This window comes from Salminus brasiliensis, chromosome 17 (assembly GCF_030463535.1).
Source record: "Salminus brasiliensis chromosome 17, fSalBra1.hap2, whole genome shotgun sequence".
NCBI classification, from domain to species: Eukaryota; Metazoa; Chordata; class Actinopteri; order Characiformes; family Bryconidae; genus Salminus; species Salminus brasiliensis.
The window spans coordinates 30,885,347-30,900,460 of record NC_132894.1 but is presented as its reverse complement, the minus strand read 5'-3'; the positions used below and the strand labels follow the sequence as shown (position 1 = coordinate 30,900,460).

The 15,114-nt window shown below is 40.4% G+C and overlaps 2 protein-coding genes across 8 annotated transcripts; one reads left to right on the top strand and one right to left on the bottom strand.

Annotated features, from left to right (window-relative positions):
- Positions 1–274: 274 nt before the first annotated feature.
- gemin6 (gem (nuclear organelle) associated protein 6) lies at positions 275–2,837 on the bottom strand. The gene is made up of 2 exons (XM_072660583.1): positions 2,553–2,837; positions 275–1,211 (listed from the first exon to the last, which is right to left on the bottom strand). The coding sequence occupies exons 1-2, from the start codon at positions 2,678–2,680 to the stop codon at positions 839–841; spliced, it is 501 nt and encodes a 166-aa protein (XP_072516684.1). The 5' UTR covers positions 2,681–2,837; the 3' UTR covers positions 275–838.
- Positions 2,838–2,983: 146 nt separating this feature from the next.
- On the top strand, positions 2,984–12,523 carry LOC140537869 (serine/arginine-rich splicing factor 7-like). Of its 7 annotated transcripts, none has more exons than XM_072660162.1 (10): positions 4,127–5,580; positions 5,693–5,787; positions 6,873–7,053; positions 7,738–7,914; positions 9,131–9,211; positions 9,722–9,799; positions 10,750–10,803; positions 10,928–10,972; positions 11,920–11,955; positions 12,094–12,523. In XM_072660162.1, exons 2-10 carry the CDS (start codon positions 5,784–5,786, stop codon positions 12,146–12,148), a joined length of 711 nt encoding a protein of 236 aa, XP_072516263.1. In that variant the 5' UTR covers positions 4,127–5,580; positions 5,693–5,783; the 3' UTR covers positions 12,149–12,523. The 7 variants fall into 7 exon arrangements, with proteins under 7 accessions (XP_072516260.1, XP_072516257.1, XP_072516259.1 ...); XM_072660161.1 differs by having other exon boundaries at positions 5,679–5,787; XM_072660156.1 differs by lacking the exons at positions 4,127–5,580; positions 5,693–5,787 and adding an exon at positions 2,986–3,066.
- Positions 12,524–15,114: the final 2,591 nt, after the last annotated feature.

Genomic DNA, 15,114 nt, shown 5'->3' with positions numbered 1-15,114 from the left:
CTGAGGGAGGTAAAATAAGTGTGCTTGAACAGGAAAATGGCCTAACTGGACAGGAATCCAACCTTCCAGGACTGGAGTTCCTCACCCCAGAGCTAGCCCCTAGACAATCTCTTGAGTTGACTTATTAACATATTTTGGGGTACAGGGAAATTGTGAAATTGGTTCTGATCGCCTAAATGATTCCTTTAAAAGTCTAATTCTTTGATCTGATCATTTTAGCAAATGCAAACTAGACACCCGTTTACGGTCTCACACACAAAACCAACACACAATATTTCTCATGCTCCACATATTTAATATAAAATTGTGAGAAGTGTTTTTGAATCTTTGTAAACTTACCAAATTATGAACTAAAGCAACACAAAGTATAAACGGGTAGTAACCAACCCAAAAGGACATGCTGAGAAAATACACATTTCTGTCCACTTTCGGAAAAAATCTAAATCTGGCAGTTGTTCTTCCTGTTGTGTCCAGATTTCTTTATTTATTTATTGTCTTTAACCTCCTCCTGCAAAGTAAAAAAACATGAGGTTTTTGCATGACAGCAACGCTATAATAGTGATCAGGTAATAGCAGTGGGCATTATGATGAATGTTTAGCATTATTGTAATCAATTACGCCACAATACCATGAATCTGTCAGTCAAAGCAAGGTATGAAGTGCTGTGATATTACATATCTGGGACCATATCGCTCACCCCAATCATGTCAACAAGTAACAACAACAACAACAAATGTAAGCACAGTCATCGCCCCCTTATTCAGGGTTACAAAAACACTGCTCTCACAGAGAGGGTACAACTCTGAGTGCTTGGACCCCTTAGCTGGGGACGCACGCCTCACTGCTGGCTCTTTCGTCCCGGGTTGCTTTCCACAAGGCTCTGCACTCTGGCCAGGATGATTTCATTGCTGCTGGTGCACTGCTCCGCTCCGTAGGGGGCACTGATGGCGAGTACGTTGGCCACCCGCAGGACGTCTCCCTCGTCTGTAACAGGAACAAGGTTTTTCTCCAGCCAGACGCGCAGGCTCTCCTTGCGCTCCTTCAGCTCCTCTGCGCTGAACACCTGGTTGCCTGCAGGTGTGAGGAGAGACCTCAGCTTCTTCTCGGTTTCTTCATCTCCCTCCCTGAGGACCTGCACCTCACGCACAGCGTGGCCTAACACCACCCTCACACAGGCGCCTCCTTTCTCCTGGAAGGCCACGAGGACCACACTTGTGGAAGTGGAAAATGAGAAATTAAGGGTTACTGAGCAAGAAAGCAAATTTGCAATAAGTGCAACAGCCAGTAATACACAAATATTAAACATGACCAGAGACTGAGTTAAGCAGACTGTGAAGGTGTGAAATTCTTTGGAATATGAGCAGTAATTAACTAATATCCCTATATAAAAAAAAAAGTGTCCACTGACTTGTTGTTCCTGCTCTGTTTTGTGTATGTTTATGTTTTAATGCATCTGTGCTAGTTTTAATTATAGAAGTTTACTTCTTAGTTCAATTTCTGGATCGTTCCATGCCCTATCCACTTCCAGTTCCTACTTTTGAGCTTTAGCATTTGTTTTTAGAGCGGAAAAAATCCCAAATAAGTCAAGAATAGCACCTAACCAATTTCAGTTCCTGCCTGGATAGACACTGGAAGTTCCACTGCAGTTAAATAAGGAACTCTAGAAGCAAGTATTTCTTACCTCCCCGACTCAAGGTAGTTTTTGCTAGCTAGTTGTACTTCTGCTTCAGTTCCATTATTTCACTGTAGTATGGCCGAGGGATTCTGATATTTAAATAAAAAGCACTAATAGTTCTAGTTTTGCTACTTTGTGCTAAGAACAATGTCTTACAACCCTGTTACAGCTTGTTTTTTTGAGCAGACTTTTTTTTTGCACTTGTTCCCTCTTAAAATTACAATACAGGAACCTTACAGCATATTGCAAAAAGGTGTGATTTGGTGTGAAAAATTAAGATAATAAATTGGGTGTAAATACACCGCCTATCGAAGAGCAGTCAGGCCTCTATGCTCCACCAGAGGGCAGAGTGGAACCTGCATCTCACATTTTGCTGTTTCATCATTTATTATTTAGAATTTTAATATTATTATTATTATTATTATGAATATTGTCGTTAAAATTTGACAGACTTTTCTGAAATCATGAAATTTAGGCGACACGGCTGTGTTTCTTTGAGTAAATCCATCCATGACAGAATTAAAAGTAATTAAAAAGAAGCTGACACATTTCACAGGTAGTCTAACACTGATCTGGAGACAGGGGTGCAGTTATTGTATGGGTATTATAATTTGTATATAGAGCCAAAATAGTAAAGCAATATCACGGTATGGCAACATCACGATATACCCAGCAGGCTCAGTATCGTCCAGCTCTGCACTGAAGTGTTGCTTAGGCTTCGCCTCACACTTCTAATGTGTGGAGGATCAGATACACCAAATAAACCCCTTTCATAGCTCGTCCTAACAGAGCTGCGTTACACTGCACAGCCCTATACTAGTATTATCACATTTAAGCTTAACTCAACTGAATCCCTCCACATTGCCTTCGTCCATACCTTGCAGACACAGGGTCCACTGTAAGCACCCAGCCTTCATGCTGCTGTTTATCGTGCGCTGTCACTTTCACCTCGTGGTTCACATACTTGCTCCACTCCTGAGGCATCATGTTACACCAGTCACTCATCGCTCCTGAACGTCCAAGTCAACCGACACAAACACAACCAGTGTGAATGCAGCCGATTTATCCTCGTTAGAACATATACAACAGATCTCAGGAAGAATACCTGCCTCTTTTATATCACACCAATAACCAAGCTTCAACACAGCCCTGCTTTGGAAACTTGACCAGGTTCTGGAAGCCGAACAACGCTGGGATTTGTAGTTTCACACCCCTATTAAACCCACTGCACGGCAGCACGTAGAAACTACAGGTGTCGCATTCCGGGCGCTCCTCCGCCGGAGACGCTCGCACTTGTGGTTCCGTTTGGATGAGCCAGCCTGTGACGCTCCGTTTAGGTTTATTGAAGGCAGCTGAGTGTGCGATGTCAAGATACGGCCGGCACGGAGGAGGTGAGTCTCTTATAGTCAATTCAAGACGTTGGCTCGGGTATATTTAGGGGAATTACGCGGCTTACTGCTTAACGGCATCCACTGTAGGCAGAACCTGCTGTAATGGCGGGTGCGATGGCCGTGGCAGCGCGCGCTCGTAGCCATCAGTTCGAAGGTTGCTAGGATAAGATGGCGTTAGCGCGCTAGTGCGTTAGCGTATTAGCTTATTAGCTTATTAGCTTCGCTTGATTTTGTGCGGATAACAGCAAAACCCAAATGTTTCACGATAATGTTGTGGAGTTGTGCTTCGAAATGCGACCCCTGATACAGATATTCTTCGTTGAAAATTCGTGCACGACCCAAGTTACAGTTAGCGCTAGTTAGCTAATAGCTAGTGCTAGCTAGTTTCGCGGACGTTGTTTACATTGGGGAGCCGAGGTGGCTAACGGTGTCGAGCTAATATGGCTAGCTAGCTAGCTAGCTGGCTGGCCAACGTTTGGTGCTGGCTAGCTTATAGAAATTCTTAATTTCTCACATTTTAGAGAGCAATATGGATAAACTAATGTCATATTTGGATAATGTGTAGCTAGATAGCTAACAAAGTCGACTAACGTAAGCTAGCAGCAGCTAGCGCTAGCTAGATAGATCATATGTACGCCTTAAAACGTTCCCTCGAGTTTAATAAATAGCTAATTAATTCAATTTAATACATAGTTCAATTGATTGTAGTAATTTATTCCTTAAATGAAAACTTAATTAATAAATCAATTCCCTCAATTAATCAGTTCTCTCAGTTTAACCAGTGCTAGCTAGATTAAATTCGGGAGACAGTCCATGTCCCATAAATATAATTAATCTACCTTGATACTTTATTATATTAGCTTTATTAGTCTTTGTAAAATGTTTATTCAAAGAGCAAATTACTTGAGTCATTTCATTAATGTTACACCTGCAAACGGACAGACCCTTTGATCATTTCTTTAATGTCACTATGGCTGTAAGTTTGTCATAGTTTTGGGTTTTTTCTTTGTTTTTGTGGGTTGGTTTCACATTAGACGTTTTTGCTAAAGGTCTTTCAGGTCTAGCTGAGTGTTACAGATGAATGCACGTTTGGGCAACTCTGGCCAAAATGTCTGTTACTGTGATTAGTTCAGTGAGTAGAAGATGAACCGATTTATAAAAGGCATGCAGCTGCAGAAGCAAGATCAACATTTTAAGGAAGATTAGTGTTATATTTGTTTTTGTGTCATAAGAGATTGGGCACCCCAAGCTGTCAGGAAACTTTAGCCGAGGTGTTGCAAATGCTCCTCAAACCTTGGCCCGACGATCAGCAGCCATGGGCTCCTCTAAGCAGCTGTCTAGCACTGATGCCCACATAGCAGGAGAAGGCCGTGAGAAAATAGCAGCTTGTTTTCAGACAGCCGTTTTCTTTGGTTCATAATGTGGATAAAGAAATGGCAGCTAACAGCAAGCTGGGGGTCAAAATGAGGTCTTGAGGACCAAGAAAATGTTCAGAGCGAACTGCATGTAGGAGTTCTTATAACAGTACATCAGAAACCTCGGTTTCACTGCAGAAGAGCTTCTGAAGTGTTTTGCAGACTCTGGGGTGGTGGTGCAACGTTCTGCTGTGCCTTGACTCCTGCACAAATATGACCTTAATAATAAATAGGGATAGTCTTCACAAGAAACCTTTCCTGTGTCCCCACCAGATACTTCAGCAGAGGCAGTTTGCAGAGGAACATCTGCACGAGCCAGCTGCATTTAGGAAACATGGCCTTGTGGGCTGATGGAGTTAATGGACTGGATGGAAATTAAAAAGGGAAACTGGTTTAGTAATATTTAAGAATTGTGATCTTTAACTTTGCACCTTTTGGAAATCAGGAAATTGTCTTTTACTCTAAGCTCTTCACAGCGACAACAGTTTAGACCAGTGGTGCCCAAGTTTGCATGACACTACATCTTTAACATTGGTTTCAAACCTGTGCCCCATAACCAGTTAGTGCCAGCCTAGATTTTGTGTGTATGGGTGTTATTAACCAGGAAATACACTGACCAGGTGTTTTTATTAAGTCATTTATTTATTTATTTATTTATTTATTTATTTATAAGAAAATATTAGCTTGCAAAGTTGAATCTTTAAAACCCCACCTTCCATACTGCAATGTTACAGTCCCTTTTGTGACAATTTGATGATACCTTAAACTCTTGTAATAGTTTTGCTTTGTTAATTTTTGTATCTGAAGTGAAGTAGCATTAAGTTTACATTGGCCTGGTATGTGAGAGCCTCAGATTGAACCATCCCCCCCATGTTGTACGCATGCATGTCACTGTCTCACACAGTGATGGTACTTTGAGTACTTTTTGTGGCTGGATTATTAGAGAGCGCCTGTTCTGGTGTGTGATTAGATTTCTAGGTTTAAAACCAACCTTGAGTCATATTGTCAATATATTTTATATTTTATCACATAATTTGAGCAGTGTTCATCTGCGCTTGGACATGAGGTGCCCCAGGCAGTCACCCAGGTCGCCCATATGGTAGATCCAGCCATACCATATTGAATCACTGTGGGTTTAAAGTAGCTTTTAATGAGGTCTATGTGATGATCATTACATGCATCTCCTTAGATTAGCAGTGATGTTTTCTCAGGTCAGATGTGAATACCCACTGGATGAGGATGGAGAGTATAGTGGTTATAAAAGGAAAGGACCACAGTCTGGACTGCTCTACTTTAAAATAAATGGGTAATGGACGTTGATGGGGTTTTTTTAAGGCATGTGGTTGTGTTGACCTGTCAGATACAGTCTCATAGTGGAGAGTATACCCATAAATAATTAAGCCTGTCTGTCTTGTAGTGTTAATTGAAAGCTTTCTGTTTGTACATTTGAGTCAGGTTAATGACAACAGCAAGATGTAGTGTAAATCTGAACTTACAATCTTGTACATTTGAGTCTTTTTAGTTTATCAGTTTTTCTGTTTGCATTGTTTTGAAACCACATGAACAAAAATGTGAAACTTCATTTTCTTTACGAAAGGAAAAGCCCGGGAGTGAAATTCTGCAAATTGCACACATGACTCTAGTTCGGGTCTGCTGTAACTACAGAGTCTGCAGCGGATTACTCTGAAGAGACAGTCACATTAGGTACATCAGATTATGCGGAATAGACGCAGCGTGACACTTGCATGCGGCTATCAGTCTTGTAGACCAATTTAACAGTTAGGAGCGCATGAGACACCCACAACATTAGCTAAGAATATGCAAGGGGGACGTTTGCCAAGGCAGATTTTAGAGCTTGTCATGGACTGAATTTATTTTGTTAATAAGAAATAAAAATGAAAATTTGTAATTGATGCTGGATGTTTTGATCCAACATACAGCATTACTGCTCAGGAAATCTGTCCTACACTCTTCAGTGGTTCTGTATGGAACCATTTGACTGCCTGTATGGTTACTTGCCTGGTTTGGTGTTCTTTGGATTTGGATTGGTGAATTTGGGTTTTTATTGCCCTTTTTTTTATAGAGATTTTGTTCTATACATGGTTCTGTGTGATCATAGAACCCTGTACTGTACTGAGTCTACAGTATATAGAGCTATATAGAAATAATTTCCGTTAAATGTTAGATGATCTAACATGTAAACATTCAGTCTGTGTTATTTTGACCCAAAAGACTGGTTCATCAAAACTCCCACAGAAGCTCATCTGGAGGGACTTGTGTGAATTGTCTCACGGCCTTCTGCAGTATCAGAATTTTAAAAGTCAACATCGCGATGTACAGCTGTAGGAGTGCCTGAACCCCAGTGGCATATTTGTTCCTCTCCTTTTACAGAGACTAAAGTTTATGTGGGTAACCTGGGCACTGGTGCAGGGAAAGGCGAGCTAGAGCGGGCGTTCGGTTATTACGGGCCGTTGAGAACTGTGTGGATTGCTAGAAACCCTCCAGGGTTCGCCTTTGTGGAGTTTGAAGATCCCAGAGACGCAGAGGATGCCGTCCGTGGCCTCGATGGCAAGTAAGTGGGCGGACACGCCACCATCCCACCTTCTACCAGTCTTCTACATCACGCTTCATCATTCAAAAGCGTTCGGAGGGTTGTTCGTTTTGTTTGGTTTTGTTTTTTTTACGTTTGCAGACGGTTATTGTTGGTAATTTGCTCTTTGGAAATATCGAAGCGCTTGAATCTCAGCTGATTTATAGTAAAGGGACTGTCGTGCTTATTAGACTAATGAAATTTAGTCATTTCTCTAAGTTGAAGGCAGCTCAGGGCAAATCAAAATCAAAGTTAGTTCATTAAATCGGAAATCGACTTGATACATGGGTAAAACCGAGCAAGTGGTGATCCATTTCTGAAAGCTTAAGCTGTGTTTGGGCTGGATTAGTTTTACTTAGAAAGGTATGTAATATATCATTTAAAGGACTCACATCGGGATCTGTGATTGGACCGCAGTATGATTCAGTGCTGCGGTTCTAACATGTTCTTACTAAACCTGGGAACACGCACAACCTTGTGATGTCTAATTGTAATTGACTTTTTGGGGTCATCTGTGGTAATGCTTTATTTATATGAACGGTCAAGTCAAATCCCAAACAAGTTACCTTAAATACCCCTCTTTCATGAAACGAATCCAGCTAGAACAGTGCTTTACAAATCAGTTGTCCACACTGTTTGTCCCCCTCCTCCTAAATGTGCTTTCAGAGTGATTTGTGGAACCCGAGTGCGAGTGGAATTATCAACAGGGATGCCGCGCCGCTCCCGCTACGACCGGCCGCCCACCCGCCGGCCCTTTGACCCGAATGACCGCTGCTACGAGTGCGGTGAGAAGGGCCACTATGCATACGACTGTCACCGCTACAGCCGCCGCCGGCGGAGCAGGTATGGGTGGCCGTAGAACCTGGCATCTATCTGTACTTTATGGCTTTTACACCTGTTATTGTGATACAGTTACTGTACAGTCTCAAAGACTCTGATTAGACTTGTTAACACTATATTTGTATATTTTATATTAGTTTTGAGTAGAGCCTCGGCACAACAGTGTCTACATGTTTCTTAATTGCTCTATTGCAACTGCTGCTCTTTCTCTCTTGTTTTCTCTCCCTGTTTGACTCATGTTTCCTTAATTTTGATTTTTCAATATTTGATATATTGCTCAAATGTTTGTTGCGATTTTATTTAATGATTCACCTGGTCAAAACCTTTCAGGTTTCATCGTTTGATTCAGACTGTCACGACCCTTTACGATTTCATGGGGCATCTAGCAAAATTCCACTCTTACGGTCACCTGCTTTGACCAGGGCGTGAACAGCCAGACTCTCTAAGGCTCCTGCCACCTCTACTCTACCTGCAACTAAATGTTTCATACAGGGGCATTAAAGCGTGTGCCCACCTCCCGCTACCCCAAACCTGTGTGATCGCCAATCTGAGTCAATTTGGCTATCAATTTGGGCCCACGCTTTTGCTAATGAGAGCATCGAGACCTCGCCCAGACCACGCTCCCGTCTAGAAAAAGCACCTCGCACACTTCTATCAAGTCTCAATCAAGCGATTTGGCTGTCAGTGCGGTCATCGTTAGAAAGCGAAGAAAACGACTAGATGCAGAGGTCGGCTGATGATAGATACTTCTAGACCGCCTAGATCTGCTAGACCTCGGTTCCAAAGAGGGTCGACCTGCAAACTTGCAAGGTTTATTTTAAGTACCAATTAATGTGTCTCTCTTTTTTAAATTTTAATTCCTTTGTCTGAAATCAGTCAGAAGTGTAAGAGTAATGCAGTAAAGCTCTATTTGCTCTAGTTTTTGTTAAGATTCAGAAAAAACCTGATTTATGCAGAGAGATCCTATAGAGAGCATGTTGTTGTGATTAATGCTAAATTGAAGTACTGTATGTTTGTCGTTAATGTACTGGTGAGGCGAGGGGCAGAAAGAATGTAAGCTGATGTAAAAGGAGATGTAGGGACAGAGTCAGGAACAGAAGTAATGAGTAATTGTCTTTAGTTATCTGTGTTTGCAATTCTTGCACTAAAGATTTTTCTCTTTCCTTCCCCTCCTTCCATCCATGCTTCAATCTCTATCGTTCTTTGTGGCCGTGGGCAGGTCTCGCTCACGCTCTCATTCGCGCTCTCGCGGGAGGAGGTATTCTCGCTCCCGCTCACGAAGCCGAAGCAGAGGCAGGAGGTGAGTGCGTGTGAATGTGTATGTTATGTGGTGTATTTAAAAATAGCAGTACGTGCTCTTAGGCCTGCACAGTATACTGTTTCCGCATTGCCATCGCAATGTGCACATGCACAATAACATCGGAGGACGTTACGATGTTTTGCTGCTTGATAATAAAAAAGGAAAATCCGTACTATGCCAATTTTCTGTGACCTTTTTACAAAGCAGGTTATTCTACCCAGTATCATTTATGTTACTCCAATCCTGGACACATGGAGTGCATTAATAAAATCATTACATGTTGGATTTCTTTTTATATAGCAATACATACTGCTGAAAAAAAAAATTGCAATGTTGTTTATTCCCAATATCATGCAGACTATATGCTGTATTCTGCTCGTACAGTTACAACTTCATATCACACGTTTTATTTTTATTCAGTAAACCATGCACTTTCACTGAATGTTCTTAGCTTTGCTTATTATGAGTGTGAAATCAGTATCATCGAGTGTATTTGTATGTGTGTTTCAGGTCGAGGTCTTTCTCTCCTCGGCGCTCTCGCTCTGGCTCGCCCCGACGGTCTAGGTCCGGTACACCCAGGAGGTCCAGGTGGGTTACAAAGAAATCTTATGTTCTTTTTAAATGAACATAGGGGTTCTCTGGGCCTGAGCAATAAACCAATGACAACATTTATTGTACTTAAACAAGCAAGTACCTGACTATATGACATGGTTCAGTGACTTAGTATATCGCGACACAGTAAGCAAGGCTGTTTTTTATTTTTATTTTTTTTATTTATTTATTATTTTATTGTTATTATTTTTTATATCAAATTTATATTTCATGCATTCAGAACAATGACTGAGACAAAGACTGAGTACAACAAGCTACATATCTAGAGGTCGGCATTTAAACACAGCACACAATGAACTACTGTCTGTCACCAATCTCTGGATCATTAAAAATCAGTACTTTGTTTTTGAGACTCAGTATTGCGACACATAATATTACAATGCTTCGATATATTGATATTTTCATACACCACTATAAACCAGTGCATCCTTTACTCTCCAGCTGGGAACACAGAAGTCTAACTATTCACTGATAATACTGTAGATCAGCATGACAGTTAGGAGTGGTGGCTTATTAATTGGCTATTAAATCAAATATAGGAATATAGAAGATTTTAATACATAAATGAATATAAATTATTATTAACCTTATTTTTTTTTTAAATATGCACTCAGCATTAGAACAAGCATTTAATAATTGGTGGTAATTATCACTGTTGAATGATGAGGATGAAAAAATATATGTTGTGTATTTCTGCCATATAATTCTTGTCTTCTGCTGTACTTTATGGATCACCCAGAAGCTAACTGAGAAGCGGCATTAGAGAAGAAGTAGGGGTTGGTCTAAGAATTTTATCAAGCCAGGGTCAGACTATATAAAGCCCTAATTAAGATTCTGCAGCTTCAGCATCAGTTTCTAACGCATTAAGCTGAATTCCAGCTATTCTCACACCTTAATGAGCTCTTTTTCTCTTCTTGTATTTTAAGGTCTAGATCAAGATCCAGATCCCACTCTCGCTCTGCCTCCCGTCCAAGGAGCAGGTAATATTCTCCATCAACGGTCTTGTCAGTAATGTGCTTTAAAGTATATAGCATTGCCTTCTGAAGTCTTGAAGTTGTTAAATTTCCTGTATTTGCTGTTTTATTTATTTATTTATTTTTAAAGGTCAGGTTCAGTCGGGAGATCTAGGTCTGGCTCAGCAGCTCTGAGGTAAATACACACACACACACACACACACACTCTTACTCTGTTACTTTCACCTCATTAGTAGTGTAGCTTTCCTTTTGTTTCTCGTTGGGTTTTGAGTAATCGCTCTTAAAAAATAAAAAGTAAGCATGCATGTGAATGGTCATAAAGCAAAACCTCCACACTGGGGAGTGGAGCATAGACATAAAAGAGAGGTTAACAAACCTGAGCTGCGTAGCTACAGTGACCCTAGGAATAAACCTTGACCTCACATGTCCTACTCTGTGAAATTTCCAAAGTGTTTATGAACTTTTTTTTTTTTTAATAGTGTAGGTACCTCTTCAGTTAATTAGTCCAGGGTACACAAATAAATTAATTAGAGCATATAATGACCCAAAGCCATCTGTAAAAAAAAAAAAAAATACAAAAATAAAGAAATAAACAAATCCAAGCTTTTTGCCTTTCACAGTGCTTGATAACACAGATAATTAAGGTAAAAATGGGAAACAGTGGAGTGTGGAAGTATATGCTAAATCAAAGTTTGCTGATGAGCTGAAAGTCCAGTTTTCTGTTCAAGGGCCTACAGCACACTGAACTTCACTTGAACCTGCCTATTCAGGAGATAATCCATACATACTATGTCGACTTTAGATTAACAAATGAAATTGCAAGAACTGTAAGAAAGCCAGTGCAGCATATGGGCCCTTTAACAGGAATCTGCTTTTCTTTCCCTCCCATTGTGATCTATTAGGATCTGCTTATTAACTATAGATCATATATGTTATGCTCCTGATGTCCTTATACACCATCCCTGCAACATACAAATGCATGCCTTGCATTGCTTCTTGCATGTGACTGTATCATGGAGGCGTTTGCTGTGGGAGGGGGAATAAATAAATAAATAAGGCAGTAAACTGAAAACCTCGAGGTGTTTCTCAGTAAACTGAAGGAACTTTTTGTTTTAATCTCAGCCGTTCCAAATCTAGAGCTTCACCTCAAAAACAAAGGTAGGTTTTTCTCATCAGGTTGCAGTGGGTTTTTTTCGAATGGATTGTTGATTGTTTTGTGTAGTTCCTGCATGGTGAAAACTGAGCTCTGGTGGAACAGTGATGAACTTGCCTTTTTCGTTTTCTTTCCCCTTCCAGTCGATCTCCCTCTCGAAGTCCAGGCGGAAGCAAAAGCCCGGAAAAAGATGACTGAGCTTCTGACTGTCTTTCTTTTTAACCTTCTTTTTGTTGTTTTTTTTGGAGCACCTCAATTTGGAAATGAAGGGTTTGTTTTGTTTTGGGTTTTTTCCTGTTTGTTTACACAACCTATATGATTGTTTACTGCTGTATGGGAGGGAAAAGAAAAAATAGAAATGTGTGTTACATTATATTGGAATAGTTGGGATGCAGAAAATCTTTGGTGTTTTTGTTAGTTTTTTTGGAGGGGGTAGAAATGCAGTCTTATGACTTATTTTCTCACTGAGTTGGTGTGCAGTAGATGCAGTGTACAGTACAGAGATACTTGGATTTATTTAGAGTTTTTTTTATGTGCATATTAAATTAAGTTAAGACTTTACAAAAACTTGAACTGCCTGATTTCTCATTATTTTTATCTTGCAAATACAATATGGGACAGTTTCCTGGACAGGAATTAAACCTAGTCCCGAAATACACAGCATTTTGCATAAAGATGTTCCGCTAAAACGACACAAACAAATCTTTGAATGTAACAGTTGTGTAGCATTGTTTGAAAACCCCACAATTAATGGACCAATAGATATACTCCAATATATTTATATACAATCTTTTTACTTTCACTTCCATTGAAGTTAAGAAGGCTTTTTCCTTCTCCTGTAAAGCTGCTATTTAATGCAAGATTTGTGTGACAGTGATGATACAATCCACAACTAGGCTTAATACCTGCCTGGGGAAGCTGACCCTATATGACCAAGCTTGTAGGCACCTGTTTATCTACCTTTTATTCTAAAATCAAGGGTTGTGGTGGTAAAGCCCTTAATAAGCCCAGTAAATCCTTAGGCTCCATCTAAACGTGTCTGAATATTTGAAAAAAAGTGAGGTGTGTTTTTTTTTCTTTTTCTTTCCCTCCTTCTCTCCTCTGTTTTTGAAAATATTTCCATCCACATAGACAAAAATTATTGAACAAGCATGCTAGCCCTGTATGGGGCGACAATACCTCGATAAGAGACTTAAAAACACTAGATCTCAAATGAAACACTACTATATAGTGTACCAGGCGTATTACATAATTGGGGATTCTGTGTGTAGATGTTGTAGTTGTTTGATTTGCGTAGTTCACTATATAGGGAGTAATGAAGTATCTGGGATTCAGCCAGAAACATGCATGCGTAGTGACCTCAGCGTTTTCATTAAGCACCGTTTTTCCATCCACACAACACTGGGGGAAAAAATCTCCACCTTGAAAATTGTTCTGAAAATGTCAGTTTTCAGTGACTAAAATCTGTGTATTTGTCTGTTTCAGTCTCTACTACATACAAAGACCTTGTTTAAAATATCTGGATAAATGTGGCTGAAGCCTTAATCTATACAAACCACTTTCTCAAGTCGTAAATTTTAGTGAGATTTTAAAAACAAGTTATGATTTGTTGTAAAAAAAAAAAAAAAAAGCAGAGAAGAGTCTAGGCCTATGGTACCATACAAGACCCCTTGTGTTCCTAATAAGCCTGCTTATATTTTATTTTTAAAATATGAAAACAAAATATGTAGTGTATATTAATATTCTTTTTGTTTTTGTTTAGATATTTAGATATTTGATGAGTGTAAACAATATGTATGTGCAATATTTAAACTAAATAATAAATTATTAGTATTGCTATTCTTAGATTAGCTAATTTATATATATATATATATATATATATATATATAATCATATAAATTAAGTCCAGGCAGTGTAGCTGGTCCATGCGTTTCTTCTAGACATTAAGCCTCAATTCAAACTCTGGACAACTGCAGTAGAACTTGGTTAGTGACCTTATTAACATCTGCACAGTCAAGTAGAAATTTAGAAATGTAGCATTTTCTATAATAATTACACACAAAAATATAATAAATACATTGAGAAATCCTACTGGGCTTTATCCTGCTCTGGAACATGCTTGGCACAGGACATGGTTGCTTCAGAGCATCCAGCTCTATTGCCAAAGCTTTTTTAATGGAGATTACATTGAACACGCCTGCAATGGCTGCACCTTTAAAGTAGCTGAACCTACTAATTACAAGATGTGCCTGATTACTTTTGGACACAGTGAATCAGCTTAATGGCTCTCAGTTTGAAATCCTGCCAATAGGTGGAGCTGTGGACTTAGGGACACTGAAATGAAAATCACCTTCCTGTAACAACCCCCCCCCCCCCCCCCCCCCCACACACACACCTTTTGTCCAGAGGCTTCAGAATGGGTCAGTGCTAAAGTTCTGTGAGTGCTGCACAGACCTGGACAGGACATGATATTAGTGGTCAGGCCTGTTTGTATGCTGCATTGAAATCAGTGGGGTTTTATGTACCTATGGTTTTGCTGATGCCTTTGGTCATTTGACACACTTCTTACACAACAGCTCTGGACAGCGGTAAACGGAAATGTTCGAAGCTTCTCGGCATAGAGCTCAAACTCCAAGGTGTCAGAGCCCACAGTGTAAGAACAGAGCTGTGTGCAGTGTAGGGCTGAGTGATTGCTCTGTGTTTGATCCTGATAGGGTTTGAACTGCAGTAGCAAGTGCACTGTCTGCCAGACTGAGGCGTATGGCAGAACATCTGTTTAGATCGAGAGCGAGGGGGGGAGGGGGAGAAGGCTTTTTTTTTCTGTTTCCCATCTCCAGTGGCGGGGGGGGTTCAATGCAGCTGTTTCTTTTTTGCCCCCCCTTTGCCCCTCGTCCCCATTTTGCAGTTTGACAGCAAGCCAGCGAGACGGCCTGTGTTCTTTTAATAGCCCCATTAGCTACAGGCAAAATGTCAGCCACCTAATGTGATCAACCTTCGCGGCAGCCTGCGAGAAATCGGCACTGATGTGCCTCTGATGGAGAAACAGCGGGGAGGAAATGCCCTTCTCAGACGCAATAGCATGGAAACGATGAAGCGATGAGGAGTGTTTATTTGGTGGCCTATTAGTCCATCACAGGGTCATTCCGTCATTTAGTGGGTTCACT